General features: G+C 48.9%; 1 protein-coding gene across 4 annotated transcripts; it reads right to left on the reverse strand.

The window, feature by feature from the left end:
• Nucleotides 1–237: 237 nt before the first annotated feature.
• LOC122392034 (heat shock 70 kDa protein 4-like) lies at nucleotides 238–27,960 on the reverse strand. 4 transcript variants are annotated; one of them, XM_043386460.1, is made up of 12 exons: nucleotides 27,626–27,960; nucleotides 26,735–26,866; nucleotides 14,583–14,904; nucleotides 7,147–7,380; nucleotides 5,553–6,115; nucleotides 4,512–4,639; nucleotides 3,567–3,886; nucleotides 3,056–3,208; nucleotides 2,516–2,707; nucleotides 2,093–2,254; nucleotides 1,600–1,719; nucleotides 238–992 (listed from the first exon to the last, which is right to left on the reverse strand). In XM_043386460.1, exons 2-12 carry the CDS (start codon nucleotides 26,839–26,841, stop codon nucleotides 855–857), a joined length of 2,439 nt encoding a protein of 812 aa, XP_043242395.1. In that variant the 5' UTR covers nucleotides 26,842–26,866; nucleotides 27,626–27,960; the 3' UTR covers nucleotides 238–854. The 4 variants fall into 4 exon arrangements, with proteins under 4 accessions (XP_043242395.1, XP_043242397.1, XP_043242399.1 ...); XM_043386462.1 differs by having other exon boundaries at nucleotides 3,056–3,205; nucleotides 27,626–27,955; XM_043386464.1 differs by lacking the exon at nucleotides 27,626–27,960 and adding an exon at nucleotides 27,582–27,623 and having other exon boundaries at nucleotides 3,056–3,205.

The following is a 27,960-nucleotide window of genomic DNA, read 5'->3' on the forward strand; positions in this document are numbered from 1 at the left end:
CCGAGCCAAATTATTAACTTTCAATGTTCACTCCCCTCTCACGAACGGCACACCGGCCTTGGGTAGTTCAGGTCAAACTTCAAATTAATTGCCGCAGGGAACCTGCAGGTTTTAAATTGCCTGCAAGATTCGTTATCGTAGCTTTTGATCGAAATCTCTTCCCGCCCTCAGTGTGTCTCTCCTCTCACAGCACGATGCACGGTCAGGGTAGGACCAACTCCCAACAAACAATAGACATCTATATTTGACGTATATTGAATGCAATGTTACAGAAATCCGAAAATTATGGCGGACGACGCCCGGTTACAAAACGTAACAGGATGACTAAATTCGGAGGAGGCGGCGTTATGCAGCTACGTAGCAGAACATAACAACCTTCCGGGATCGCAACGCAAGTCACTGATGACGAAACGCGACAGTCCAGTTAGAAGAGGCCAAACCCGTCGGCCTGCCACCGTCCAATAAATAGCTCCGGTCACTCGCCTGCCAGTCGGCGGCACTGTCCGCGGTCACAGGTCCCTGTCCGGAATCCCGGACTGCTGACAGACGGTATCCGGAATCCCGGACCGCTGCCAGACAGCTCCCGGACCCCCGGAACGCTGTCAGGCGAAGTCCGGACTCCTGGCCCGCGTCAGCCGGTATCCGGAATCACGATTCACGAACCACTGTCCGCGGTGCCCGGACTCCCAAACTGCCGTCAGACGATGCCTGAGCCATATCAGTCCGCGCCCAGTCTCCCGGACCCCTGTCAGTCCACTTTCCGGACTGCCGGACCGCGTCCCGGACTCCCATTACGCTAGCGAGTGGCGATGTGTCTGTGCCCCGGGGGGCGTGCGGACGGGCGGGGGCGCGCGCTATTCGACATCCATGTTGGCGTCCGCAGGCTTCTCGGCGGGTTTCTCCTCAGGCTTGTCAGCCGCCGGCGGCTCCTCCACCTTCGGCGGCTTGGGCTTGGGCTTGTTCAGGATCGGGTTCACCAGGTTCTCGAACGCCTGAAACACGAGCGGTACGACGGTTAAGTCCGATGTAAAAAGAGCAAGCACATACCTGGTCACCACACCGTTACCCGTGCCAAAAGACAGCCCTAGACATTCCAATATAGATGTCTTACCCGTAAAAGGGGCCAATGAGGAGTGATGCGGATAAATGATATCGGAAATAAAACTTTCTCCGCAAAATACTGCATATTATGTTCTCTCTATGAATCTACATACACGGAAAGTAGGTGCCGTTTGGGGCACGTGCTACGTACTAACCAGACGGCGCCACCGTCCATGCAACAGTCAACCGATAGAGGCTACAAGTCTGATCAGCTGCCTCTCAGGCAGATACTGAACAACCCGAGCTACTTTCTATTCGGGTCGAACGTATTGATTTCGCTGCGGAAGACCTACCCATCCTCAATCCGGAGCGAAAATCCGAACTTTGAAACTTGTGTTGAATAAATTATACCTAAAACACGTGGTGAGAAAATGAAGCGATACGATTGGTCCGGTTTTCTGCATGAGGCATATGCCGAGCACCCGGAGAAAGGCTGGACCGGCTGTGTCGGACAGGGCGGACGACTGAGCTAACGGCAGGGACGGCGGACGTACGTACCTGTTTCTCTGCCCAGATCTGCTGGGCGCTGGTGGGCGGGTCCTGCGTCTTGGCCAGGTTGCAGAGGGTGCCCAGGTTCTTGTCCAGCCACTGCCTCTTCTCAGTCAGGTGCTTCTCCACCTGCACAAGAAGGCAGAGAGCCGGCTAGTTGAGCAGACACCATACAGAGCACACGCGGAAAGTGACGAAGCTATCTCGGTACACACGTAACTAACGTATGTATCGTCTGTCAAATTCAACAGAGCATACGGACTTCAAAAACGTAAAGACTCGACGAAATAACATCAACAAAAAATAAATCATCTACGGACATTCATTTGGTCTACACTGATAACCGATAGAAATACACCATCAAAGCACACATTACTGATGCAGTAGCTCCGCAGATGCAGTTCCGCAGTCACTAATAAAACAGGTACCACCGTAGTCCATCGGCCGGGCGACCACGGTGGCCCTAGTCAAACAGGCTGTCTCAGGGTCGAGCGTGCCGTACCTTTTCGATCTCGGCGGTGTCCAGGTGGGCGTAGCGCTGGTCGTCGGCACGGTATGCGTTCACCGCCTTGTCACACTGCTGGATCGAGGCGCTCAGGGCCTCCAAAGCGCCGGGCCGCTCGCCAAACTCACGCAGACGGTTCTTGATCGGCTCGCCCAGTTTCTGTAGGTGGAGACGGCGCGGTTAGGAAAAACGATACGCGCACAAGACAGACTCAAGATGGACAAAGTGATATAATTCACACTCTAGTCGGACTTACATCACCACCCAGACGGATGAAAAATCAACACCTTACCACGCCTTCCGCATCCAAGTCTCTACCACCAACAACACAGCGCGACCGTTCACATCCCCTCGCCCTTCCCGATCGTCAGCGCCCCGGGTTCGACACCAGCGCCACCCTTCCACCACCACAGAACCCACCTTCAGGTCCGCCAGCCGGTCGATGTAGACATGTTTCAGGCACTCCTCTCCCTCCTCGTACAGCCAGTTCTCCGTCGTGTCCAGCTCGGCGTTGATGGAAGTCTTCACCTCGTCGCGCTCAAATTCGGCCAGGTCGTCCTGGAGTCGACTCCGCAGGTCGTACACGTACTCCTCCACGGCGTTCTTCGAGTCCTGTTCGGTACAGATAGCGGTTATATATCCCGGCCACACAGGGCAGGCGCCTGATCACAGCGATAGACCGTAACACAATGTGTCACGAATCACATTAGTTGAAAGGAAGGAATGACTGAACAGAAAAACTGATAGAGGAAGCAAGAATAATTGGTTTTTACATTTTCAAATAAATATCGACGTCAATGTTAAGAAATGTTCCTCTACATTTTAATTTAAAAATAACATCTCTTTTCAGAGCCAGACTTTTCAGCTGCAGTTGTCCTTAGCGGGATTGTACGAAAGCGATCAATATTGGCAACAAGCAATGATAAAACCCACTGCAGCCCGAGACGCCCGTCCACTCGCCTGTCGGTCCTTTTCCTGTTTGTCGGAGGCGATCATCTGGCCCTCCTTCTCGGTGAGGCTGCCGACCTCGCGCGGCGACATGCCGGGCACCACCGTCTCGACGGGCAGCTCCGTCTTCCGCACCTTCACCTTGTCCTTCTTCACGTCGCCCTGCTGCCGGGAAGGGCATCACGCGGTGGGTCAGCAGCGTCACAAGGCGCGTCAGACAACGACGGGTCGTCAAGCTTTTTTTAAGGGCACCGTTAAACATAAATTTTACAAACATAATTAGGTACGTTGGGTCAGGCAGTCTGCAAGCAGCACCACAAGCGCATGAGACATCAGCGGACGAAAAGTCAACCACATAACACCTAAAGGATGGCATAAGCCCTCCGAACACCAGCCGGTAACAACCATCCTAGCATTTGCAGCTCCGGATCAAGTCATAGGTAGTGAGCCGACAATGCCACCAACCCAATAACCCACCCAGCTGCTCGCCCACTCGAATTACTGTCACCCACACAGCCCTCACCTCCTTGCTGTCGGCGGGCGTCTCCGGTTTGGCGGCGTCTGTCTCCATGGCGGCGTCGCTCGGCGGAGACGTGTCCCGGTCACCGTCAGCAGTACCGTCCGCGGCCGGACCGCCCTGCTCGGCGGCCGGCGCCGCGGCCGGGTCCGTCTCCATCGGCGTGGTGGTAGCGTCCCCGGCGGGCGCGGGCGCCTCCTCCACCCGCTCCAGCAGCGTGGCAGACGCCACCGTGAACACGCCGTGGATGTTGATGCGCACCTTCACTTTGACCTTCTGTGACTCGCCGTCGGCGCCGGGCGTGACGTTCTGTACCGTGAACGATCCTGGCGGCGACGCAGCGGTCGTTATGGCAGGGACACACAATGCGATAGAGAAATGATACATGGCACCATGATGGACAGACTCATCATCCAGTAAAAAGAATCCTCAACAATGATGGTCCAATTCGGAGTAAAATGTTGAGATTTTCAGATAATATTAGACAGAAAACTAGCCGTACAGCAATGATGATGATGATGATGATGAATTGGGGTTTTTGGGCGCCCGGACTACAGCGGTAATCGGCGCCCATTCTAACGACATAACATATTTATTTATTGCCTTGTAATCTGAAGACCCTTTTCACCGATGACCCAACCACAACCAATCAAATACACACTAACACATGACCTATTGTACATGTGTTAGTGTACAAATATGTGACTGTAAAATGAGTCACAATATGCAATTGAATACAATACATCACAAGATCTGATCTTTCACGATCTCCATCATTTCATCCTTCGTAATCAAAGCTGAGATCTATCAGTCTCAATGAAGTAAGCACTATCAAATAAACCGTCAAAAGAACAACATAAAAGCGTTATCCCAAGACCCAAAAGCGTTTTGTTGTGACGGCTCCTAAAACACCACGACGCTGACTGACCGGTGTCGCTGCCAGCTACTCACCTATGAAGGGGTCGGGGTATGGAATGTCTCCACTGTATTTACAGGTTATCGTGAATGGCTCTACTTGATGAAACGTCAACATCTTAGAGAAGGGCACCTCATGATTCCTAGGGAAAATCTCCATGTCGCTGAAAACACACAGACAAGGTCTCAGGTCAGAGTTTGGATCAAATAAGTGAAGCATGCACGAGAAAGCATGATAAATAGCACAACTATATAAGCTACTTCGAACAATAGTAAACAAGCATTACCTATTAGCATTCATACCACACTAAAGCAGTCTATAACATATTTACATAGTCTGAGTTTCGTTTAGCTTTTACGATTTTTTTTTTATAAATTTAGTCCGAACCTTTTGATGGGAAGGATTCACAAGGACAGAGCCACCGCTAAGCGAAGCTTGTTGCGATGACCCTGCCCTCTACCCTCCGATCGCGCAATTCCGATTCTATGGCAGAATTTAGAGTCCAAAGTTTAACGTGCGCACAAAGCCGCGCACGGCCGGTCCCCTCGCTGACTTCGCCTGGCTACGGCCTGCCACCAACCGCAGCCATACCTGTCAGGAGGCCCATAAACATCGAGCGCCCGTCGCGCTTCGAACCCGGACTGTCATAACCGGGAACGCGTGCTCTCACCACGCGGAGTCCAACGCTCTAACCAACTGAGAACCGGGACCGGCACGATAATTGAACAATCCGCCACTGACCGCTAAGGCGATCATCATTTTTGTCTCATGGGATTGATTGGCAATTACTCGCATTCTCTTATGTAACACTGAAGCACCATACCTGGAAATGCATTCTGAAGAGTGATGCCATTTGAATGGATAGAAATCGATTGAAGTGGTGTGTTACTTTAGACATGGAATATTAAGGCTAAATAACACCACTCGTCCAAGCACCGAGCCGGTAACCATTCTACAGGAGGTAGGTAGCTGTGACAGTTGTGGGGAAAGGGGTACATATCTTCCCGGCGCAGGTCATCTTCACACTCAGCCGGTATCCCGGATCGTCCCCCAGCCCCCTCCCCCCACACACTCACCCGGTCTCCCAGAGAAGCCGGATCGGGTAGGGCTGCAGGTCGGTCACGGAGAACTCGCGCACTTTGAACGTGGGCGACAGCATGGCGCACTGGAGCGCGCAGCCGCGCGCCACCGCCTCGTCCTGGTTGAGTGTGGTGCTCGGACTGTGGCCGAACACCTGCTCGATGAGCCCCTTGATGGCCGGCACGCGACTGCCGCCGCCCACAATCTCCACGGCGTATATGTCGGAGGTGGCCAGGCCGGAGTTCTCCAGACAGCGTCGCAGCGCGGCGCCGACGGCCGTCAGCAGCGGCGCCGCCATCTCCTCGAAGGTGGCCCGCTCCATGTAGCCGGATACGTCCTTGTCCTCCATGAAGCATTCGATGTTGATCGGCAGCCGGGTCGAGTTGGCCGACATCTGTTTCTTCAGCTTGGCGCACTCGGTGGCGAGGCGGAGGCGGGCGCGCGCGTTCTTCTCGGCGTCGACGCGGTACTTTGTGCGGAACTCGGCCACAAAGTGGTCGGTGAGCAGCCGGTCGAACTCGGCACCGCCGGCCGTCGTGTCCCAGGAGGTGGAGAGGACCTGCCCAACAGCGTGCAGAACACCGTCAGCGGGGAAGGAGGGCATTCAAGACACGCTACGTCAGCTGGGCGTGGGTGGCGGCAGTGAAGACGTAGGCTATCGCAGCCATGAGTGCAAAGGGGTGAAAAAGCAAAGGCAAAGGGGTGCAAAGGTGCAAAGGGTAAGAGAGGTTTTACTTCTTTGACACATAAACTACCCTGTAAGCGATCATGGGTAAAATCAATTACAAAGATCAGCAAAACGCGACCACGATATCCCCAAAAGCAAGCATTAATCAGTTCCACCGTTGACTCAACCAGGACGCAAGATAAAATAAATAAAAGCAGATATGTTTAGTAAATTGATCTTCAATGAAAAACGAACCATCCATAAACAGACTGGGTTAAGGCAAGTACTGATTGAAGGTCGACAAGCCCTGCTTTTGATCTGCACCCTGCTGTCCTGGCGTCCTTGAAACCCGGGAGACCGTAACCGAAATACTGGCAAACTTATGAGCATAGCAGCAAACGAAATATAAGTAACCCCTCAGTGGGGTCGGTATAGCAGTTGAAAATATTAATTTATATCCCTTATCAAGAGGATTCCGATAACATTTAGCTTGTGTGCTGCATATCGTGTCCCCATGCAGAGCGCAGAGCCAGCAGAGCTAACGTTTGTTTGCCTTGTTTGTTGCTGGGCGTGCGCCAGCCAGCCGTCTGATAGTTTCAATACACGGGGCCCGGTGGTGAACCCAGCGGAAACACTGGGATCGTCCAGGTGCCAAACACGACCCAACTCAACACGGTGTCAGAGATGCAGAGCCGCAGCAACCACAGGGCCCGATACCAGACGTGCGGAACGGAAGTGATAATAATTATATCTTTAGTTGCCGGACAGCTCATTCAGTAAACATTCAATGTGAGGGAAAAAGTCCTTTGCCGGACACTGGTGAGCCATCCACCGACCATCCCATTTCAGGGATATCCCGGGGAGCAGCTGTGTATGCGCTGCGGTTGTGGACCTCCCTGACGTGGACCCCCGCGTCCACCCACCTTGAGTTTGCCCTTGTTGAAGGCGCAGATGGCCGCCTGGACGGCCGACTGGCCGCAGTCGACGAACACGACGTTACGAGGCGGCTCCTCGGCGGCGGGCAGGTCCTGCTTGTAGATACCGTACGCAAGCGCGGTGGCCGTGGTCTCGTTCATCAGTCGCAGCACGTTCAGGCCGGCCATCTGGGCGGCGTCCAGCAGAGCGCGCCGCTCGGCGTCCGTGAAGAAACAGGGCACCTGGAGGCAGAAAAGGGACGGGAGAGGTCACACACCGGACGGAGGCAGGAGCGCCACGAGGCGCACATCAGCACATCAGCGGTCCACGAAAAAATGCAAACACCGGATGCGTGTGTAACAAAGGGGCGGGTCATTAAAAAGAGGGCAGAGGTGCGGGACAAACACAGGGGATTCGTTGAACAAAATGACTTCGCAGTCGGCACGCCCCTAACCGCCAACAAACAAACAAGAACAAGCACTTGCGGGTCACAAGACGAAGGATAATTATAACTTGTGTCTCGGGACGCTCATATTTTTTAATTCATCGCTTATCGGTGCTCAAAGGAAGGTGGAATCTATGGAGCGTTACCAAGTTTGCAATGGATAAGAAGCGTTATAAGTTTGAGATGTCCCGTTGCCACTTCCTGGGCCTCATTGGGCCTCATTGGTTCAGCCGCGACCGAGTTGAGGGGGACTCCCGTCTCCCACGTCACATACCGGATGAAGGGGGACAAGAGGGGGACGGGGGAGGGGGCAGGAGGCCACGATAGGCGATAGGACAGAGTGGATGCACATTGCACAATGTACATTGCACCCACGTATCATCGTAAGCAATACGGCATACAGTAAGTAGCATGAACGTTAGTCAAAATCAACAACGCCCGGTCGCCCTAGGCATGAAAGGCCACTCGATAAATGTTTGGAAAATTAAAACACACCAAACAACTGCGGTTGCTTTAACTTTGTCTAAGCCTGCTCCATTGTTTCTTATCTTTTATGCAAGAAATATGGCGCACTTGTTTTACTTTTCACTTAATCATGTGTGCCGATCTATTCGCGGTCGAATAGTTTTATGAGTAGCGACGCATGTGGAAAAACGGAACTATTCCGTGAGATAGTGGGTTAGGTTAGGCTAGATTAGGTCCTATCAGAAGCGAGGGGCAGCGCAGTTGCGGCGGAACACCTTCAATTAGGGGGGGGGGGGGCACTGCCGACGGGGCACTGCCGACTTTTGGTTCCATTCTTTCCATGCAACGCCCATAGGGCTAATGTTAAAATGCCAAAATCAAAGGGGGCATGGTGCCCCGGTGCCCTCCCCGTTCCGCCGCCTTTGGGGCAGCGTGCATCGTGCAGTACTAGCGCCGAGTGATTGTATAGCTTGCCGGCACCCTACCATCAGCCAGGACGCTACATATCAGGACAGTCTACAATCGCCACAGCGAGTATGTCCGTCTGGTAGTCGGTGTTCCTCAATACGAGCCACCGGGCTGGAGCGTTATCGCCCTTACACTAACCACCAAGGGTTCTTGCCTGCCTGACCCATGGTCAGTGATCACCCAACCGGTGGTGGGCACTTACGTGACGGATAAAAGGGTTGGGGAATTCAAGGCCTTCGGGGCTCATGGCTCATGGAGCAAAGATAACTACTATGCATTTCAGACCCCATGAGACCCTACTTTTCGGCGATAATTTCTTCAATTTTTGTCCAATTAGCTTGAAATTTTGGCAAACGATATTTCAGCTCAAGCGCCAATTTTTGTCAATATGGTCTCTTAACAAAATATCAAAATTTAGAGCACTTGTCGTTGGCTCGTAATGTTAATCAGTTTTTGCACCCGGATAGAGGCTCGCTCGCTACCGCACCGGATTGGATAGGAGCGCTGGCCAATCACGTTGCGCCGGGCCCAACTAAACTCCGCCCACTGGCCGTGACCGGGATGGGTCTATGCGGTCTATGCCGCTTCAGTCGGTGTCAGCACCGCGGAGAGGTCGGAGCGGGACCACATACTGGAGACAAGTGGAAGCTGGCAAAGTTGTTTCGGGACGAAAGCCAAAAAAATTATCTGTTTGAGGGCATTTGGTATCCTCTTCACCTTATTTTGGTATTTAAACATCGAACCAGCTCAGAATATTCAGAATGATCAAAATCAAGGTAGGATCTATTGGAACTGAACCGGCCCTATGAAGGAAAGAGGGATAGACTCTTGGACTCTGAACATTTATTTAAGCCGGAGTTGCACCTATCTCATCGTCAGGTTGGGTCAGGTCACTACCCGATTACCTATAAGATCATGTGTAAGCCTGTGCTTAACCCAAAAATATTGATATATTTGGCAGTGCCAATAAATGTTTCTGAGGAAGGCGCAGAAAGCAACAAAATAGGATGAAGAGTCTCGGGCACGGCCGATTGCCTGGGGCATCGCTCCAGCGAAACGACCGTATTCGTGATTCGTGAAGCGGTGCGGGGCGCCGGGTGGGGCAGAAGCGTAATGTGTCGTATGGTAGAAATGGCCTTTATCGCGGTATCATGTGTGTGTTATATTGTTAAGACGTGCACAAAAAGAAATAGCAATGTGGCAGGCGGACATTGGGCACTACACGAGAACGATCATCAATAAACTCGTATCTTTTTTGTAAAACTTAAGTAACAGTAGGTATGTCCTCAATGGTGAGGAAACTATCTCTAGGCTTTTACTTTTCATGTTTGCATTTCAACACACAAGCTCTGGGGGCAAAGTTAGTCTGGCGACCTCCTCAACCTAAGTCGATGATCAAATGGATTAGTCCTGAAGGTGTTCAATGCTTAGTTGCACCGGGATGATATAAATCGATCACGCCGGCATACATGCCTAATCAAATTTCATATATCAAACACATAAATTGCATCATGTTAATGGTGATTCTGTTTTGCAATTTTGACGTAGTCTGACGCGATAGGTACATAATCTTACGCAATCATTTGAAATCAACAGCGTCTTTTATGCGCGTTTTTCACAAGCCCCGAATCTTGTGTGGAAATATAATTTTTTTTGTGACTGAACAAGGTGTACGTACATTTGTGATAGATAAAATTAGTCGAGGGCTTCAGCTGGTGCGTTACTTATGCGCGCTATTTAGCTCATTCGATGAAATTACGGCTGCAACGCCAACTGCACGGCAGCTACGGTCCATGCGAGCCGCCCCGGTGCGACAGCTACTGCCCCGCCCGCTCCACGCAGTCGACTGACCGGCCAAGGTCACTACCCCGTCCGCCGGGAGGGCGGAGCTTAATGGTCACGTGTTTGTGACGTCACACCTACGCACGGATAGCCTCTACTCCACTGACGGATTTACGGAGCCGATTTTAACATTACGAGGCAACGAAAAGTACCCTAAAATTTGATATTTTGTTAAGAGACCATACTGGCGAAAATTGGCGCTTGAGCTGAAATGTGCATTGTGAAAATTTGAAGCAAACTGGACAAATATTGAACAAATTATCGCCAAAAATTAGGGTCTCATAGAGTCTGAAATGCATAGGGTAACTACCTAGCATAACAATGCTGGCCAAAAGGCAGTAACAATAAGAAGCCGAGGACTTGATTTTAGTTATCTTCATGCTTACTGATTTCATGCTTACTTACGCTGTGCCGATTGTGACACAGTTTGTTGGCCGTGCTAAGTTTGTCTTATCGGTGATTTCATCATCACATTTCATTCAGTCACTGCAGTCATAACACGGAATACTGCATCCGCCATCGTGATGCCAACGCCTCCAATGACTGTGGGCGTACTCCAAGCCGGAGACGGAGACGGTGTTTGTCTGTGAGGTCCAACTCTGCACCTGCAGCCCCGTCCTCCCACGGAGCGCAGGGACCGGCGCAACAACTCAGCGGGTGCGAGACGCGGCGGTGAGCCCGGGTGGAGCGGATAAGGTGCGTGAATCGAGTGGGCAGCCGTGGGACGGGGTAGTGCGTGCAAAAAGTGGGAACTAACTAGACACGGGCGGCAGCGGGGTTAACAGGTGCGACAGGCCCCACTATATGAGCGAGCGGGGGAGTGACACGTTACATGACAGCACGGGTGGGCAGTATGACGGTAATTTACACAATCCGCACAGAGCAAAAACGGCACATAGGCGTCTCAAACAGGACCTAGGCTGTAACAAGCAATCGTTCGAACCAGTTCGTTTAAGTTGGGACTCCTTTAACCCGCGCCCCAGTGGCGGTCTCGGCCAACTTCGCCCTAGTGAGGGGGGCATATGTTACCACCCACCTCTAACTCAAAAACTAAGAGGGCTAGAAAGACGCAGTAAAAAGCAGTCGATAGCTCTCAATACGTACGTTTGAAAGTACAGGGTGTCCCAAAAGTAAGGTCATCATTTGTTTTGGCCACACTGCCAAAAATACGCGATGGATAGATATAAATAGGACATCATATGAAAGAGCATTTTATAAAATTTTATTCTGACATACATATGAGTCAATACATTGGCTCGTAGCCCCACATTTGCTGCTTTTCTACATGGCTACCATTTTGGGCCGCGTGCATGAATAGACTACGTTTGACTTCCTCCACTATTCTGGAGCGATTCTCTGGTGAGATGCCGCCTATGTTTGCTCGAAGGGATCATCCTTTAGTTCTTCCCGGCTCGTTGGGTTGTCCTAAAAGACAATCTTTCTGTTGTGTATCCAGAGAATAAAAATATGAAGGTGTAACGTCAGGTGACCGCGGAGGCCATTCAATGGCGTTGCCCTGACTGAAAATTACGGGATCTCACATCCACTCTCGGAGACAATGCATGATCTTCAGGACGGTGCAAGCATAGTCTCCATCCTGCTGAAACCACTGCTGGCTGATGGTGTCGGCACAGCTGCGTTGCGACGAGCGGAAGAACCAGTGGGAGGACTCTCGGCCACCTCTCTTGATTTATTGTCACCCGATTCCCGCTGTCGTCCTCAGGACCTCGAAGCACAGGTGGCTAAGTATACATGCCCTGTGCGTACATTATAACTTTTTTTCTGACGTTTTACCGGTTGAGGCGAAACTATGCATGAGTTCAGAGATAGGGCGAGCTGATAGGGTCTGCTTAGGGCCGAAAACTGGGCGGTATTTACCCTTTGTTTTAATGACGGACCCTCTCTAAGAGTTGAATTTCGACCTTCTCAGTTTTATGCCTACTGCTCGGTGTAGTTATGATCAAAAATGGTTTAAGCATGCAAGAAAATAATTTTATGGATGTACCTTGCACGTGTTAAAATTGGAAGTCATTCGGATTCTTACTTCTCGAGATATTTAAGTTTTAAATCATGACCTTACTTTTGGGACACCCGGTATTTGGTCATTTTTCACCTTAGAGCAATATTGGGGTCACCAGAGGTCATCAAAGGTCAAAATTTGCCAATTGTCATAATATTTTTCAGAAAACATGCCGCTATCTCAGGAACTATGGTAGCTAGAAAAACGCATGGAAAAGCAATCGATAGCTTTTGAACTCTTCTTTTGAAAAGGTCATTATCAATATTGTCCTCAGGTCAACGGTTTAGCCTCCAGAGGGCAAAAACTCCAAAAATAGCTGTTTTTACGAAAAGTGTTTTTCGACAATAACTTTCGACTACAAAAAGCCACGACATTTCTATTGCCAGAATCGTGTTCCCCTCACCGAGACGCGTCGAATGAACTATAATTTGACCTTGAAAGGTCAACTTAAAAATTTGACCTCAGGTCAAGGTCATGACCTGACCGGAAAAGGTCATGTTGCATATCAGTCGATGCGTCTCAACAAGACAAACACAATGAGACCATCCCCAGCGTTCTATCTCTTTCCAATCGCGAGTTATTGGCAAAAAACTGTTTGTAGCCTCAAATGACCTCGGATGACCTTTCTAGAGGCTATCAGCAAAAATGACACCTTGGTCATCACGAGTGGACTAAATCATTGTGATTCTGAAATATTTGGACTTTTCCTATGCGTACACACGGATCTAGAGGCATTTTCATTTTTCTCCATTGACTTATAATGGAAAGGTCATGCCACTGACCTGACCTTAGGTCACGGATATAAAAAAATCCGAGATATACAAATTGTAGGCTCTTATAACAGCATGCAATCCACCAAGTTTAAAACCTTTCTGACAAACACTGCAGGCTGGACATGATTGCAAACTTTTTTTAAGGCTTGGTCACTTAACTTGACCTGGTGACCTGACCTGACATGACCTGGGGACAAAAATTTCACACATTGTCCAAAATTGATGTACTAAAAGCTACCCCAAGCGGCGCGGCGCTACGCGCCGCGGTTTTTTATTCACACGCGAAAAACGCGACAGGGTGGTAACATATGCCCCCCCCCACTGGGGCGAAGGTTAACCCGCGCACCGACGGGGGGGGGCGGATATCCGCCCCCCCCTGAGGTTTTTCGCGAATAGCGGGAAAACCGCGGCGCATAGCGCCGCGAAATTTGGTATGACTATTCCCTTATCAATTTTACACATGGTGTGCAAGTTTGAACCTCCTACCTTTCAAGGTCAGGTCACCAGGTCACTTTGAATGACCCAACCTCAAGTCACTTTTTTGCAACTTTGTCACCGTGCCAGAGCTACAGTAGATGTCGGAGGCCTTTGAAAGTCGCAGGATGTTATTAGGTCATTAGTAGCTACAATTTGTATATCTCGGAATTTTGATATCGGTGACCTAAGGTCAGGTCAATTTCGCGACCTCCCCATTATAAGTCAATGGGGGAAAAATCAACTCCCTGTTTTTACCACTAAAACGGGTCGGAATGGCCCCATATACCATACATGACTTCGTATACGATCAACCTTCACTACCTTGAGGTCTGTTTTGCTGTTGGGCAGCTGTGAGGTCATGTGACGTCATCAAAGGTCACCAAAGGTTTTTGGCCAATAACTCCGTACAGGAACAAGATACAGACGCGTGGATGGTCTCATTGTGTTCAGCTCGTCAAGACGCATCGAATGATATACATGATGACCTCGAGGTCACGTGACCTGAGGTCAACCTTTGACCTTGACCTTTCGAGGTCAACATATATATCATTCGATGCGGATTGACGAGAGGATCACGATGATGCCCTTAGTTTTTTCCTATCTTGTCTAATTCGAAAGTTATTCGAGAAAAACTCTCTCCATATTCAGCGCCGCCATTTTGACTTTTTCGACCCCTGTGACGTCATCTTTGACCTGACCTGAAAATGACCTTAGTAAAAATTGTAGATCTTGACCGTGCGTATCCGATGCCGTTTACCGCTTGTCGCTATCTTGCTTCGTTCTCGAGATCTCAGGGGGGGGCGGTCATCCGCCCCCCCCCCGTCGGTACTAAGTTGGCGCAGACCCCCGTCGGTGCGCGGGTTAATTACAATTTACGATGACAAAACTAATCAAAATCACTCTTAATAAAACAGTAAAAATGAATTAGCGAATTATCAAACATGCAACACTCACCGAGATGACGACATCGACGACTTTGATTTTGAGCGCCGCCTCTGCCGTCTCCTTGAGTTTGGTGAAGAGCATGGCGGTGAGCTGCTCGGGCCGGAAGACTGCGTCCTCACCCATGTACTGCACCTTGACCCCCACCCCGCCGTCCTCCGTTTCCACAAACGTGTTGGGCAGGTCGGCGAGCACCCGAGTCACGTGCGGGTCGCGGTACTTGCGGCCCATCAGACGCTTGAAGTTGACCACTGTATTCTTCAGATTGGTAACTTGCTGATTTTTGGCGGCGACGCCCAGCAGACGGTTCTTGGGACCGAACGCCACGCATGACCTGCCGAGAACACCGGTAGTTACGGGTCAGTTGACAATCAGTACCTATGTGAAGCATACATTTGAAGGATCAGAAAAAAAAATACCAGGGAGCCCAATTGATCTTGGCTACCGCCTCCTCAGGCTGAGGTCGTGTTACTAGAGCAAAGAGTCATTAAAACAACTCTACACAAATACCTGTAGGAATACAGCTAAATTATGAAATCCATTTAAAGGGACTATCCTTTACATTAGGTTTGAGTTGAGATAGCCAAGTTTGCGGCGAGGTCCAGAAACCACTATCTATCTTGGTTGCAACCCCCGCGGCCTCGTGGTGTTGAAGAAATTCGTTCCCTTCATTTGAAAATGAGCCCTGCGCAAGGCCCAATCTCTTAACCATTAACGGTAATCTGATGACGTCATTTGCCTTTTGAACGCCTGTTCAAGTGAAGTATCACTTGATTTACGAATAAGCCAATCAGAGACACTTTTGTTATTGTATGAGGCATGAGCCGAATCATATTTGAGAGCAAATACCTATATTTGCTGCCAAATTTCCCCCACACTGACACGAAGTAAATCCTTCATTACGTCACAGATCCGATCTAAATGACGTCACGATGAAATATAAAAGTCGCAATATCTCAAAAAGTATTCGATGAAAACGCGTAAAAACTTGCAGAATTCGTCACAATATCATGAGTAACATTTCCGAATCCTAAACGGGACTTTTTTGAAGGTGGGATAGTCCCTTTAATTGAGTTTCATTCTCAGCGCCGAATTCTACAGACAATGGACTTCACCATCCCGCCTCATTCCCGAGAATCGATATGCTCGCTGGTGTGTTTATGAATGTGTGAGTGGAGCGAGGGGACGTCCAATGGACTCGTATTGTAAACAATAGGGGCCATCTACCAAGCGTCATTCACCCGTGGCCATCCGGGGTTAGCACGCGTCACGGGGACCCAACCGGACAAACTACGCGATAACGGACTGGGGAGGGGGGGGGGGGCGCACGGTGGGACATTTTTTTCCGGTGCATTAAGATCATTTTTGATGAACGGATCAAATGAGCAATGAGTCAATGAAGCCGTCATGTGTAGCTCGAGATTTGGAAATTTGCGTAAATTCCTCGCCATTGTTTCGCAGTCAGACGATAACATCAACGATTGCTGAAGAGTGTAGGCTGAATCTCCGCGAAATGTGAAATACAACGCTACAAAATGTATGTTTCTTTCCGTGACCTTGTCATAATCATTGACTATTTTTGTCCCTAAAGGTAAGGTAGCCAATGCCATTAGGAACTCAGCCCATCTGTTTATCCAATCGATTATTACCGTAACGATACATATGGGATGCCACGCTTATGACGTCTATCACCCCCCCCCCCCCCAGCGGCGCGACTCTTCATCCACCGTGTATGTTGGAATTAGAGATGCCCTTTTTGAACCCGCAAACCCGCTTTCTGCGGGTTTTCAAAACCCGCAGGGTTTTTGGCGGATTCGAGAAGCAAAACTTGTCGTGTGGCGGGTATTTGGCGGTCAGACTTTAGAACCTATTTTTTTTTTTTTAGATGCAAAACACAATGCCAAGTGCATTTGCTCAGGTTAACAATACAATATTCATCAAAACAACTTTTAAAACAGAACCAAATACAAAAATATATCAAGGAAGCACATTTCAAATGCAAAACTGAAAACACCCAGCTATAGCATCCACAGTCTAGCAATGACCAAACCAGGGTACAAACAACAAACTACAAAGCATAAATAAATGCTGATGAAAGCATTCCATAAAACATAAAAGAACCTGAAAGCAAACTTATAGGAAGCTGAACTGAAGTCTATGTGCAGTGTGCACTAGATATACATTATGGAAGAACCCAGACTAAAATGAGATGCTGATGTTGAAAATCAGAGCAAATGCCACATGTTACTTTATTTGCGTCTGGTCGGCATAAAAAGAGCTAAACAAAATTTGATGCAAATTCATTGATTACCTAATTCCTACTCTATGTTCTGTCCCACCCTATATTACGAAAATAACACACCAATTACCTCAATTACCCTTACAAAAAATCAAAATATTGACTGGCATGCGGCCCAAACATAACGCAATACAATACTGGCGCACTTTCGACATTCTGACAAGGATTGGCATTTGACTGCGTCAATTTTGGTCTCTGAGGCGAAGGAAAGCTGTCATTGATGACGCAATAATAATTTTACAATCAATTTTTCTGTCTTGGTTTTTGAATGCCTCAAAATAGCAGTTATACATGTTACAAAACCACGTAGCTGGTCGCATTTATTTCTTTGGTCTTTTTACGTCCTTATCATTTGTATGCCGATTGCCGAGAGAGGACCTACCAAGACCAACTATAAAATTATTACATTTTTTTAGTATTTACTGTCTCTTTATTTCCTAACCGGTGATTAACCTCTGAATTGTAAAACTTTAGCTGTTGTGTAAAATAATATTATCAGAATGGCACATTAACCCGCGAGTTGCTGGGGGGGGGGGCGTTAAACGCCCCCACTTTTTTCGCCGGGCCATAGCATAAAAACGGCGCGCCGCAGGCGCGCCAAATTTTGTGTACCTGTAGGGAATTGATTGAAGTTTATTGTGACAAAGTTTCAAAAAAATCAGTCGGAAAATTTTTGAGATATCGAGGTTTTAGTGACGTCATGATTTCTGAGTTTTCGACCAAAAACGGCATATGTTCAAAAAATCATATAAAATCACAGAATAGACATATAGACATGCCGTAAACGCCATTAGACTGCCAATACCATGGAGAATAAAATGGCTATCTTCGATTATTGATTATCGTTCGGCATTTTCCAAAATCTTGAACTGAATCTTGGCAATTTCTCGTGACTACTTCACGACCATGATACATGAATTTCTTAAATTGAACTTTTTTAGCCAAACACGTACACATATGATAAAATGAATGTCACCATCGTGTTCTACGCCCCAAATTACCCATAAAACATGTGTCACAGGCTGCGAATATCAGTTTTGATTTTCGGGGATATGTGTCTGCCCGGTTGACCTGACCTTGACCCTGACCTATGCTTGACTGACCCCTGCATGGAGCTGACACTCTTGTAGGCCTTATATGATGGATTGTGCACCGCTTTGACAGAGTTTATGACGAGAGGCGCCCATTGCGAAGTCCTGAAGTCCATGCTACTGAAAGCCCGATTTTAGGTGTTTGACCTGACCTTGACCTGACCTGTGACCTCAAAATTCAACTTTAAAGTACTCATCTGAAGCGTCTCGTCGCGTTCTTTCGTTTGCCGCCTCGTGCGTTTCGCTGCGCCTATTGGTTCTCGAGTTATCGGCTGGGGGCGTTTAACGCCCCCCCCCCCCCAGCAAACGGTGGGTGGCGAAATACCCCAGCAACTGCCGGGTTAATATGCATTATACAACGGTGTTTTCGCAACAAGTTCGCACTAACTACGGCTGCAATAATTTAGTCGCTGTAACATTCCTTGCAATCAGCTGTTGGTGACGCTTCTGACGCATGTTTCCAAAAATGCGTGGTTCATTGGTTAGTTGGTTTTTGCTGGGCTTTTGCATGATTTGTTTTATGTGTAGATCGACTGGATACGCATTATTCACCGTGTCACTATTTATTTTTAACTGGAAATCGCATATCTTTTTATATCAACATTCATTTTGATAACAGTATCATTCCAGAAGCCTAACATTGAGAGGAACCAGAGTGAAATTTTGATCCTCAGCCAACCAATGCTGAAGGGTAAGGTGAGAGAAAGATTTTACTGAATTCTTTTCAGAAAGGAATTTCAAATGTATTGATGCATTATTCGTTTTCCAGTATCCAGTGTGCACTTCCTGAGGACTTAGCAAGTTAGCATAGCAATTTCAAGTCCTTACTATTTGATTGGCTGTCTTTTTCTGCACAACAATGAAGCAAGTAAGGTTTATATAGCTCTAGCATTGACCCAGCTGTATTTTTTCCTTGCAAAGGCAGGTTTTTAAAATTGCGGGTTTTTTGCGGGTTCGGCTCAGCCAAAATCAGCTTGCGGGTAGTTGTGGTTGGGCAAGGGGTAGCTGCGGGGCGGGGCGGGTAATGAAATTGCAAATTTAGTGCATCTCTAGTTGGAATATTGACGCATGTTGGGCAAAGACACCATTCATTCGAGTCTCCCCAAGTCTCCCTATCTATAACGAGCGTGATGAATAAGCACCAACAGCCACATGACGCCATTAGAAATAGTAAAATGGAATATCGACTTTTATCGATGTTCTTGGAAGTACAAAATAATCCGGAAATCAAACATACATTACCACAAATTACACGAGTGATGTCTATATAAATCACCCTACACACGAGCTGTACCTAATTTGGTATCGGACCCGCTGTACGCTGCCGGTAGAGCCGTTTATGGCCAAACGGTTCGGCAAGGTCGGCGGTGAGCCGACTGTCGAGCCGTGCCCAGCCGGCCGGCCGGCCGCCACAGCTGAGGGCTCGTCCCGCGGCCAGCGGTAGTCCCGGGTGACGCATATGTCCGGCGACCAGCCAGGGCGTTATCACCCGTTATAGCGAGATACGCCAGCGTCGGAAAAATGCCACGCCCATCGGCGAGGCCTGGTGGAGTCGGGCCACAATACTTTTCAGCCGTGGGAACACCATCCTCATCGACCCGACAAGATAGGATCGTGACCTTCGACCACGGCAACCCTGCACTTCCGACCACCCATGTCTGTCCATACACGTCACAGTCCGCCCTGGGATGACGTCATAGCGCCCCACACCCCGCCAGCTGAGTGTATGCCCATATAAGCGCCAGGTGGGCAGTTGTTGGGCCGCCGGTGTCGTCACGCCTCGGTGTGTCGTCATAGGTCGGCGGAACGGGTCTCTGTCTGCCCAAGGTGGCCACTCGCCGGCCGGCCGACGGCGGCGGCGGCGGCGGCGGCGGCGCCCTCCCACTCGCCGCGAGCGCGCCCCGCCGCCGCCTCCCGACCGAGCGGGGATGCGTCATCCAGCGCCGCGCCAACCGGGAAGCGACACGCAAATACCCCGGTACGCCCCTACGGCCTGCACCGGCCGCCCAGTGCCACCAGCCGGCCAACTTACGCAACTTGACAACACTCTTGTAGAGTTCATACCTAGTGCCCAGAAATACGCATCTCGTCATCGCATAAACGTAAATGCATGCATATATGTGTTGCAGGCACTTTAGAAAATCAGTTATTTTGTAAAATGCCTAGGCATTTTGCAAAATGCCTGATTTTCCAGGCTTTTTGCAAAAAGCCTAGGCATTTTACAAAATGACTGACTCTTCAGTCATTTTGCAAAATGCCTAGGCATTTTACAAAATACCTAGCCATTTTACAAAATGACTGAGCAGCGTGTTGTAGATACGAGTACCTAATTATATACGTTTTGGTAGCGTGTAGGTGGACCGAGGAGTCCAGCATTATGACCAGAGGAGTCCAGCAGTGGGAAGTCCATAACTACCTCTATTTTGAGAAGTGCAGGCCCGCGACATTTCCAAATTCTTTGACCATGAGATTGCCTGTAAATTTCTTAGTCTTCTCACGGGATTTGACGCGAATCGAATATAATCAGCGGTAAGGAGCGCGATGTAAAGACGGAACCGTCCCGCCACGGCACAGTCTACAATTCAGGCGGCGCGTAACGGCTAGCGCCGGCCGCCGCGCCGCCGCGGCGGCAGGATGTTTGACTTTACATCGCTATTACAAGAAAAGTTGTGACCCGATTTTCTTATTTCTTGCACGAGAAGAATCGCAATTCAATTCTGGACACGTAGCCAAATTTCACATTAATATCATGCTTGCGGCGCGAGTTATTGGCGAAAAACAGGAGGGGTGGGCGGAATCCGGCCCCCCCCCCTTCCACTGCGCGTGTTAAAATGTGAGGATGAGAGAGAAGGAGTGGGAAATTATAATTAAATTCGAACGTGTTTTTAATGTCCAAATACATAATGCAGATTTGTCCGTAATGGCACAATCAAACAAAGACTACACTCATTCGTTTACATGTAATTGTACATCAACCGGGCCTGCCTATTGACTAGGGCCGGTCTCCGGCTGGTTTTGTTAGGTCTAGTTTCAGGCAGAACATGAACGGCGTTGATGTACTTGGGAGTTTTTACAGCGTTAACTAAACAATGCTTTATGCTACAGCCGAGTCTGCAACTCAACCTGGTCGTTACTCAGCATTGTCGTCATCACAGAGCTTCAAATCGATCAGCTACAGGCTGAACACGTACCTATAGGGTATAGGAAGACGTCCAAAAACTGTTGGCCATAGTATCTGTAGTGGGATCTACGTTCCATGCAGTGGTCAGGCATTTTGCAAAATGCCTAGTCATTTTGTAAAATGGCTAGCCATTTTGAAAAAAAGCCTGGTTGCTTTCAGTCATTTTTCAAACAGCCGTCTTTTTGTAAAATGCCTAGGCATTTTACAAAATGACTGATTTTCTAAAGTGCCTGCAACATATATACATACAGTATAGGTACACTACCAGTTTAGGACACCATAACCATGCTGTCTTATTTCATTCATAAAGACAAGGTCTCTCGATTGGACACTGGCAATGCAACTTATTTCGCGTACAATCATTAGTTCCCTGCCCCAAATATGCAAGACAAACACATTCGCTCTTTGATCTTTGTATGGGGTGGGGAGGGAGCTTTCGCCAGTTGTCGGGCCCGTTGGCGGCGCCGCTGGTATATGCCATCACCTGTTTGCCGGTCAGCAGCGGAATCCGGCACGCCGCCAACCGTTCGACATACGCTGGGCCGTCAGCCGGAACAGTGTATGTACACTTTGTACAGCAGTCTGCAAACTGCGTGGTAGGTATTATTTTTCGACAAAAACGAGAATAACGCGAATACTATGCTATCGTTCTTTCGGAAATCGTAACAGCAAGACGCGCGAGACTCCGCACCTTAGAATGGCATCATAACCGTATTCATTTTCCATCTAATTCGGCAACAAAACCCAAAAGTTTATATTTGCCCCTTAAACAAATCATTGCATTTTGTTGCCACACAAGGCGTATACTTTGTTCAGTGGTAGACCTAATCGAAGGAGAGGAGAATGGCGCATCTAGTTGCAGTGAGTTCCGACCGACTGATAGCATAGCCATTGAGTTATTATCGGTTTTGTCGACAAAAGAATACCTACCAGTTACCACGCAGTCTGCTGAGGGCTGTACAGTACAGGGGTAACAACACAGCGTAATTAGCTAACTGAGTATGAGGGGGGGGGGGGAGGGTAACAAACCACACGTGTAAATCGTGCTAGGAAAGATTGCCGACTGATGCCGAAGCCCGAATACATTCTAATGGAAGGATCATATTTCTAGAAATGAAAAATAACACGACAAACGAACACAAAACAATATAATCGGGCAAACATTACAATGCAGAATCCTTTAAGACGGTGAATAGTTGGTGGGTAGTAAATCGCATCTGTTAGCGATACTAGCCACTAGCCAGAAATTGCATTCCGAATATCAAAACTTGACGGAATTCTCAAGAATTAAAGCAATTTTTAACCCGCGCACCGACGGGGGTCTGCGCCAACTTGGAATCGACGGGCGGAGGGCGGATATCCGCCCCCCCCCCCCGAGATCTCGAGAACGAAGCAGGATAGCGACAAGCGGCAAAGGGCATGTGGTACACACGAATAAGGTCTATAATTTTTACTGAGGTCATTTTCATGTCAGATCAAAAATGACGTCACAGGGGTCAAAAAGGTCAAAATAGCGGCGCTAACTATGAAGTTTTTTTTTCTCGAATAACTTTCAAAGTAGCTAAGCTAGGACCAAACTAATAGCATCATCGTGATCCTCTCATCGATCCACATCCAAACATATATATGCTGACCTCGGAAGGTCAAGGTCAAAGGTTGACCTGAGGTCACGTGACCTCAAGGTCATCATGAATATCATTCGACGCGCCTTGAGCAGCTGAACACAATGAGACCATCTGCGCGGCTGTATCTCGTTTCTGTAAGGAGTTATTCGCAAAAAACTGGTGACCTTTGATGACGTCACATGACCTTACAGCTGCCCAAGAGCAAAAAAGACCTCAAGGTAGTCAAACTTAATTGAATATGAAGTAATTTATGGTATATTAGGCCATTCCGACGCGCTTTAGAAAAAAAATCAGGCGATTGATTTTCCTCCAATTGACTTAAAATGTCAAGAAGGTCAAGGTCAAGGAGGTCAAGAAATTGACCTGACCTTAGGTCATCGTATCAAAATTCCGAGATATACAAATTGTAGATACCAATGACCTAATTATATCCTGTAGCTTTCAAAGGACTCCGTCATCTACTGTAGCTCTGACCAGTGGCGGCGGAAGGTAATTTTGGATGGGGGTGCAAAGTTTTCCTAAGGGGCCCCTCTGGAAGTTTTGGGCCCCCCTCCAGTTTTTTTTTTAGTGATTATTACTGATTCATGAAAAATGCAGATTTTGGAAAACTATCCCCATACACACAAGTTGTGTAAAAGGTTTGAAATTGCAGTGTATCTACTATCTACCTATCTCAAATAATGAAAGCATAAAGAAGCAAATGCAGTTAGTTGTTTATCGGTTAATCTTTTAGTCTAGCCACCACCCGCAGCGTCTCAAACCACTTTTCTGGATCCGCAGTGGACCACTGAGTGCCCTACGAGACCGTTCCAAGAAGACCGTGTTTAGAAGCCCCTTGGAAACCGACCACATAGAGACTCCTTCAGTCCAGAGACCTACATGACTCCCCAGACTGAATGAGCCCTCCGATCAGGGTCGGTCCCTTGAAAGTTGCTGAAAGGTTTCAGAAGGCAGTATAGGCTCGAAAGTCTTTTGAGGGCTCTCAGAAACCGGCATCGGACCCCAAAAAAGCCTGTATGGAGGCCCTCCAAGTCCAAAGCTGGGATGGAGGCCACAGGAGCCGATGTTTAGCCTAAAGAGCCGGCATGGAGGACTAAGTAGAGGAAATGGGTCTCAGTGGGGCCTTCGGGGGCAAGCGTTTGAGCCCCAAAAGTATGTGTGGGGTCTGAGAGGCATGTAAACCTCTGGGGTATGCACGGGGTCCCAGGAGCTCGCGTGTGAGCCCAAATATTCGGCTGGCGGCTACTAGAACCAGCACGGGGATTCTTAGAAGCCGCTTAGACCCACATTTCATGGGTCATGAGTCCCAAGAGTCGATGTAGGGGCTATAAAAGCCGGTGTAGGGCCCATGGCCCTATAAGTTCCGACATTGAGACTCTCAGAGGCCGGCAACGGGGCACCAAGAGCAGATAAAGTGCCTCAACAAGCCGACATGGGGCCTGAGAATCAGTGTGGAATTTCAGGAGCCTGCGTGAGCTCTCGGAGACCTTCGTATTTCGTAAGGTCCACAAAGGTCGTTGGATCCTCTGAATCTCTACTCTGTGGGGCCCTCAGAGGCCAGCATGTCTCCTGGCACCTGCCTGCGTTGAGTTGAGACCCTCTGAGGCCGTCGTAGGGTTCTTCAGAGGCCAGCGTTGGCCCTTGAAGCCTTCGTTAGGCCCTAGAAGCCGTCAAGAGGGCTCTCAGAGGTCAGCATGGCCCTGGAGCCTGCCTGCGTCAAGGCCCTCAGAGGCCGTCGTGGGGCCCTCAGACGCCAGCGTGGGCCTTTGGAGCTTGCGTTGGGTCTTAGAGACCATCGTGAGGGCCCAGAGAGGTCGTCGACAGGGCCCTCAGCCCCTCAGGGACCGTCCTGGAGTCCTCAGAAGTTGTGGTGAAGCCTTCGAGAGGATCATCAGAGGTCGTCATGAGGGTCCTTGACCATAGTGAGGGTCTTCATGGGCCCTCAGATACCTTTGCAGGGCTCTCAGACGCCTTGGTAAGACCGCTAGAGACCATCGTTGTTAGGGCCCTCAATAGACCGTTGTAGGGCCCTCAGATGCCAGCATAGCCCCTGCAGTCTGGCTGTGTTGGGGCCCTCAGAGGCCGTCGCTGGGCCGTCTGAAGCCAAATGGGCCCTCAGACTTGAGTTGGGTCTAGGGCCGTCACGAGGGCCCTCAGATACCGTCTTAGAGGCCCTCAAAGGCCAGTGGGGCCCCTGGAGTCCTGTGGGACCCTTAGCGGTCGTCATGAGGGCCCTTAGTGGTCGTGACGACCTCCCTCAGAGATCATCGTAAGGGCTCTCAGAGGCCGTCATATAGGGCCCTCAGAGGCCGTCATATAGGGGCCCTCAGAGGCCAGCGTAGCCCCCGGAGTCTCTTTGGGGCCCTGGAATCTCTGTGGGACCCTCAGTGGTCGTCATGAGGGCCCTAAGTGGCCGTTGTAGGGCCCCAGGGGACAGAGGTCGTCGTGGGAGCCCTCAGAGATCGTCATAAAAGGGCCCTCTGAGGCCGTCGTGGGGGCCCTCAGATGCCGCGTGGAGCACCAAACGCGGCTTGGGACACTTCTAGGTCGGTATGGGGGCCCCAAAGACTAGCATGGGACGCTCCTGAGTCCTGACCATAATTGGACATCCCGGATGATTCCACATCAGTGTTCGTTTCCCGATCACTGGTTTTCAGGAGAAAATGTATTGGATGGTGCGACGGGCCCCTTGTACGGATTTTGGGGGTGCAAAAAGATATGTTTGCACCCCCATGTTCTTCGATGGGGGTGCAGCTGCACCCCCTGCACCCCCTATTCCGCCGCCACTGGCTCTGACACAGTGACAGTTGCAAAAAAAGTGATTTGAGGTCGGGTCATTCGAAGTGACCTGGTAACTTGACCTTGAAAGGTAGGAGATTTAAACTTGTACACAATGTGTAAAATTGATGTGGGAATAGTCAAATTTCGCGGCTCTACACGCCGCGGTTTTTGCGCTATAAACGAAAACCTCGGGGGGGGGGGGGTATCTGCCCACCCCCTCCGTGCGCGGGTTAAGAGTCAGTCGAATGACCTTCCCGCTTCTTTACACAGTCTTTTTTCCATTTTGAATGATGCCAAGGAACGATTATAGGCCATAGAAGAGATGGTTTTATCAGATTTTGTCGCTCGGTATCCCTAATTATGTAATCACTGATGACGTCACAAATGACATCACATGACGATGACGTCCATTACATGACGTCCATTAAATGACGTCACAAAGATTAAAAGCGATATAAATGACATAAGTCTGCTGACTGCTATGCGGTGATTCGCGTTTAATATAAAAAATGGAGGTCGTCTCTTACTCAGAACCTGAACCATGTAGTAAAAAGTAGGTCATTCTTTTCTAACCACATTAGGAGGTTAAACTTTCACGATCCCGACCTCACCCAATAAATACTGGCGTAGGTTTGAAACTACGTGACTTATAGTTTCTCGCAAACAGGAAAATATCACAACTTTGAGCCACGTAATGTCATGATATTGCCACTGCCGCTCTGACTCGCTCCACAATAATCAATATTTTGGTGAATCAGGCTCTGACTCCGGGCAAACTGTAGACTCCGACCGACTCCAACTCCGCAGCCCTGATCGGCAGTGAATAAAACGGTTCATGTAAAAATGGTTAGGTAGAAGCTTGCGGGCGCAGGTCACGGCCCTGTGTTGTGAGGCGATTATTACTTGATACCCCGGAAGACGATATCTTTCTTTACCATCTGGCGTGACAGCCAACACTGCCTTTTTATGCAAGCGTGGGTGTCGATTGCTATCGAAATACCGTACCTACCCGAGCTCTCCCAATTCAATGCTGGCAACGCTTTTGGAGCCACAACAGATGGTGTGGGTCACAGTCTGACCAAGGTGACGGTGGATTTGTAATGCTTGGGCACCTGCAACTCAGCAGAAATTGACACCCATGTCTACAAGGCCTTACGCTCGTAACAGTATCAATTGCAGGTACTCACGGCGTCTGTCGCTGACTGAAGTCATTGGCAATTGTTTCGATTCCACCAGCTCTTGCCACAGCTATGTAGCATGACTCATTGCCAAAGTCGAAACCAACCACAGACATTTCTGCCAGATCAGTGCTGGTTCACCTGTTAAGGAACAGAAAAATCAGTGACAAACCTGTCATGCAAACAGAGTTATACAAGTGTAAGCTTAGTTTAGCATATTTGAGCAATCAAACTTCTTATATTTCCAAGTTGAGAAGTAAAAAACAAGCAAAGATCAGAAGACAATACTTAAAATCAACACCTGGATCAAATGTACAAATATTGGTTCTTGAAAAGCACCATCAGATTCTGGACAGGTGAGCAGGACAAATACATTCCTAATGCTCAGTCATACAAATGAGCAAGATCAAGATTTAACTAGGCAGTAGGCACCAACAAAAATCCCATGGTGACATAGGTGGAATTTTGCAACAAACTCGAATAAAAAATGAAGCTGGCACTTATTGCCAGCCGTATGGCAGAAACAATTACAGCTCAGCTGAGCTGGAGTTGCATTATCCATGTGACCATGCATTGCGCACCCAGGTACCATTTGGAGCCCAAATTTATTATGAAATATCAAGTCATGAGACATAGCCGTCAATGCGCATGTATGTGATAAGAAAAGGCAAAGAATACATGAAAGATTGACGCATAGCTATCAAAGAATGCCAGAATAAATGAAAATCGTTAATCGTTTTAAGTTGAAGTAGAACAAGAATGACAAGCACATAAGGGTGCTTGGCTGACAGCTCCTAACAGCAAGGCGATCATAGCGCACACTCCTTCCTCTTTTTCTTTAATATTGATATTCAACCATTGAGAATTGCTTAGTTTTTCACATAAGCAGCTTATACTTACTTTTAATTCCACCACAGCAACCAATCCAACTCTCACACACCACGCGGCCACCGACCACCGGCTTCGCCCATAAACGACTATCGCCTACCAGCGCCGCTCTCGTCGCAGCGCTGAGCATTCGCGTTCGGTATCTTTCCAGAAACTTCGTAAGCCGGAAAAGCCATTCACAAATGACGTCACTTTAATCGATTTAGCGATATTTCTCAGTTGATTGGTCAACTTTAAAACATTTGAGTCTATTTTTGTCAAATTTTGATTTAAGCTAAAACAAATTTTGTTTCTGATTGTTTGAACGCATATTTACGTCTGGACAACGAGTTGCGGGGAAAAGTGCT

Source organism: Amphibalanus amphitrite, unplaced genomic scaffold (genome assembly GCF_019059575.1).
Source record: "Amphibalanus amphitrite isolate SeventyFive unplaced genomic scaffold, NRLGWU_Aamphi_draft 000466F_arrow, whole genome shotgun sequence".
NCBI lineage: Eukaryota > Metazoa > Arthropoda > Thecostraca > Balanomorpha > Balanidae > Amphibalanus > Amphibalanus amphitrite.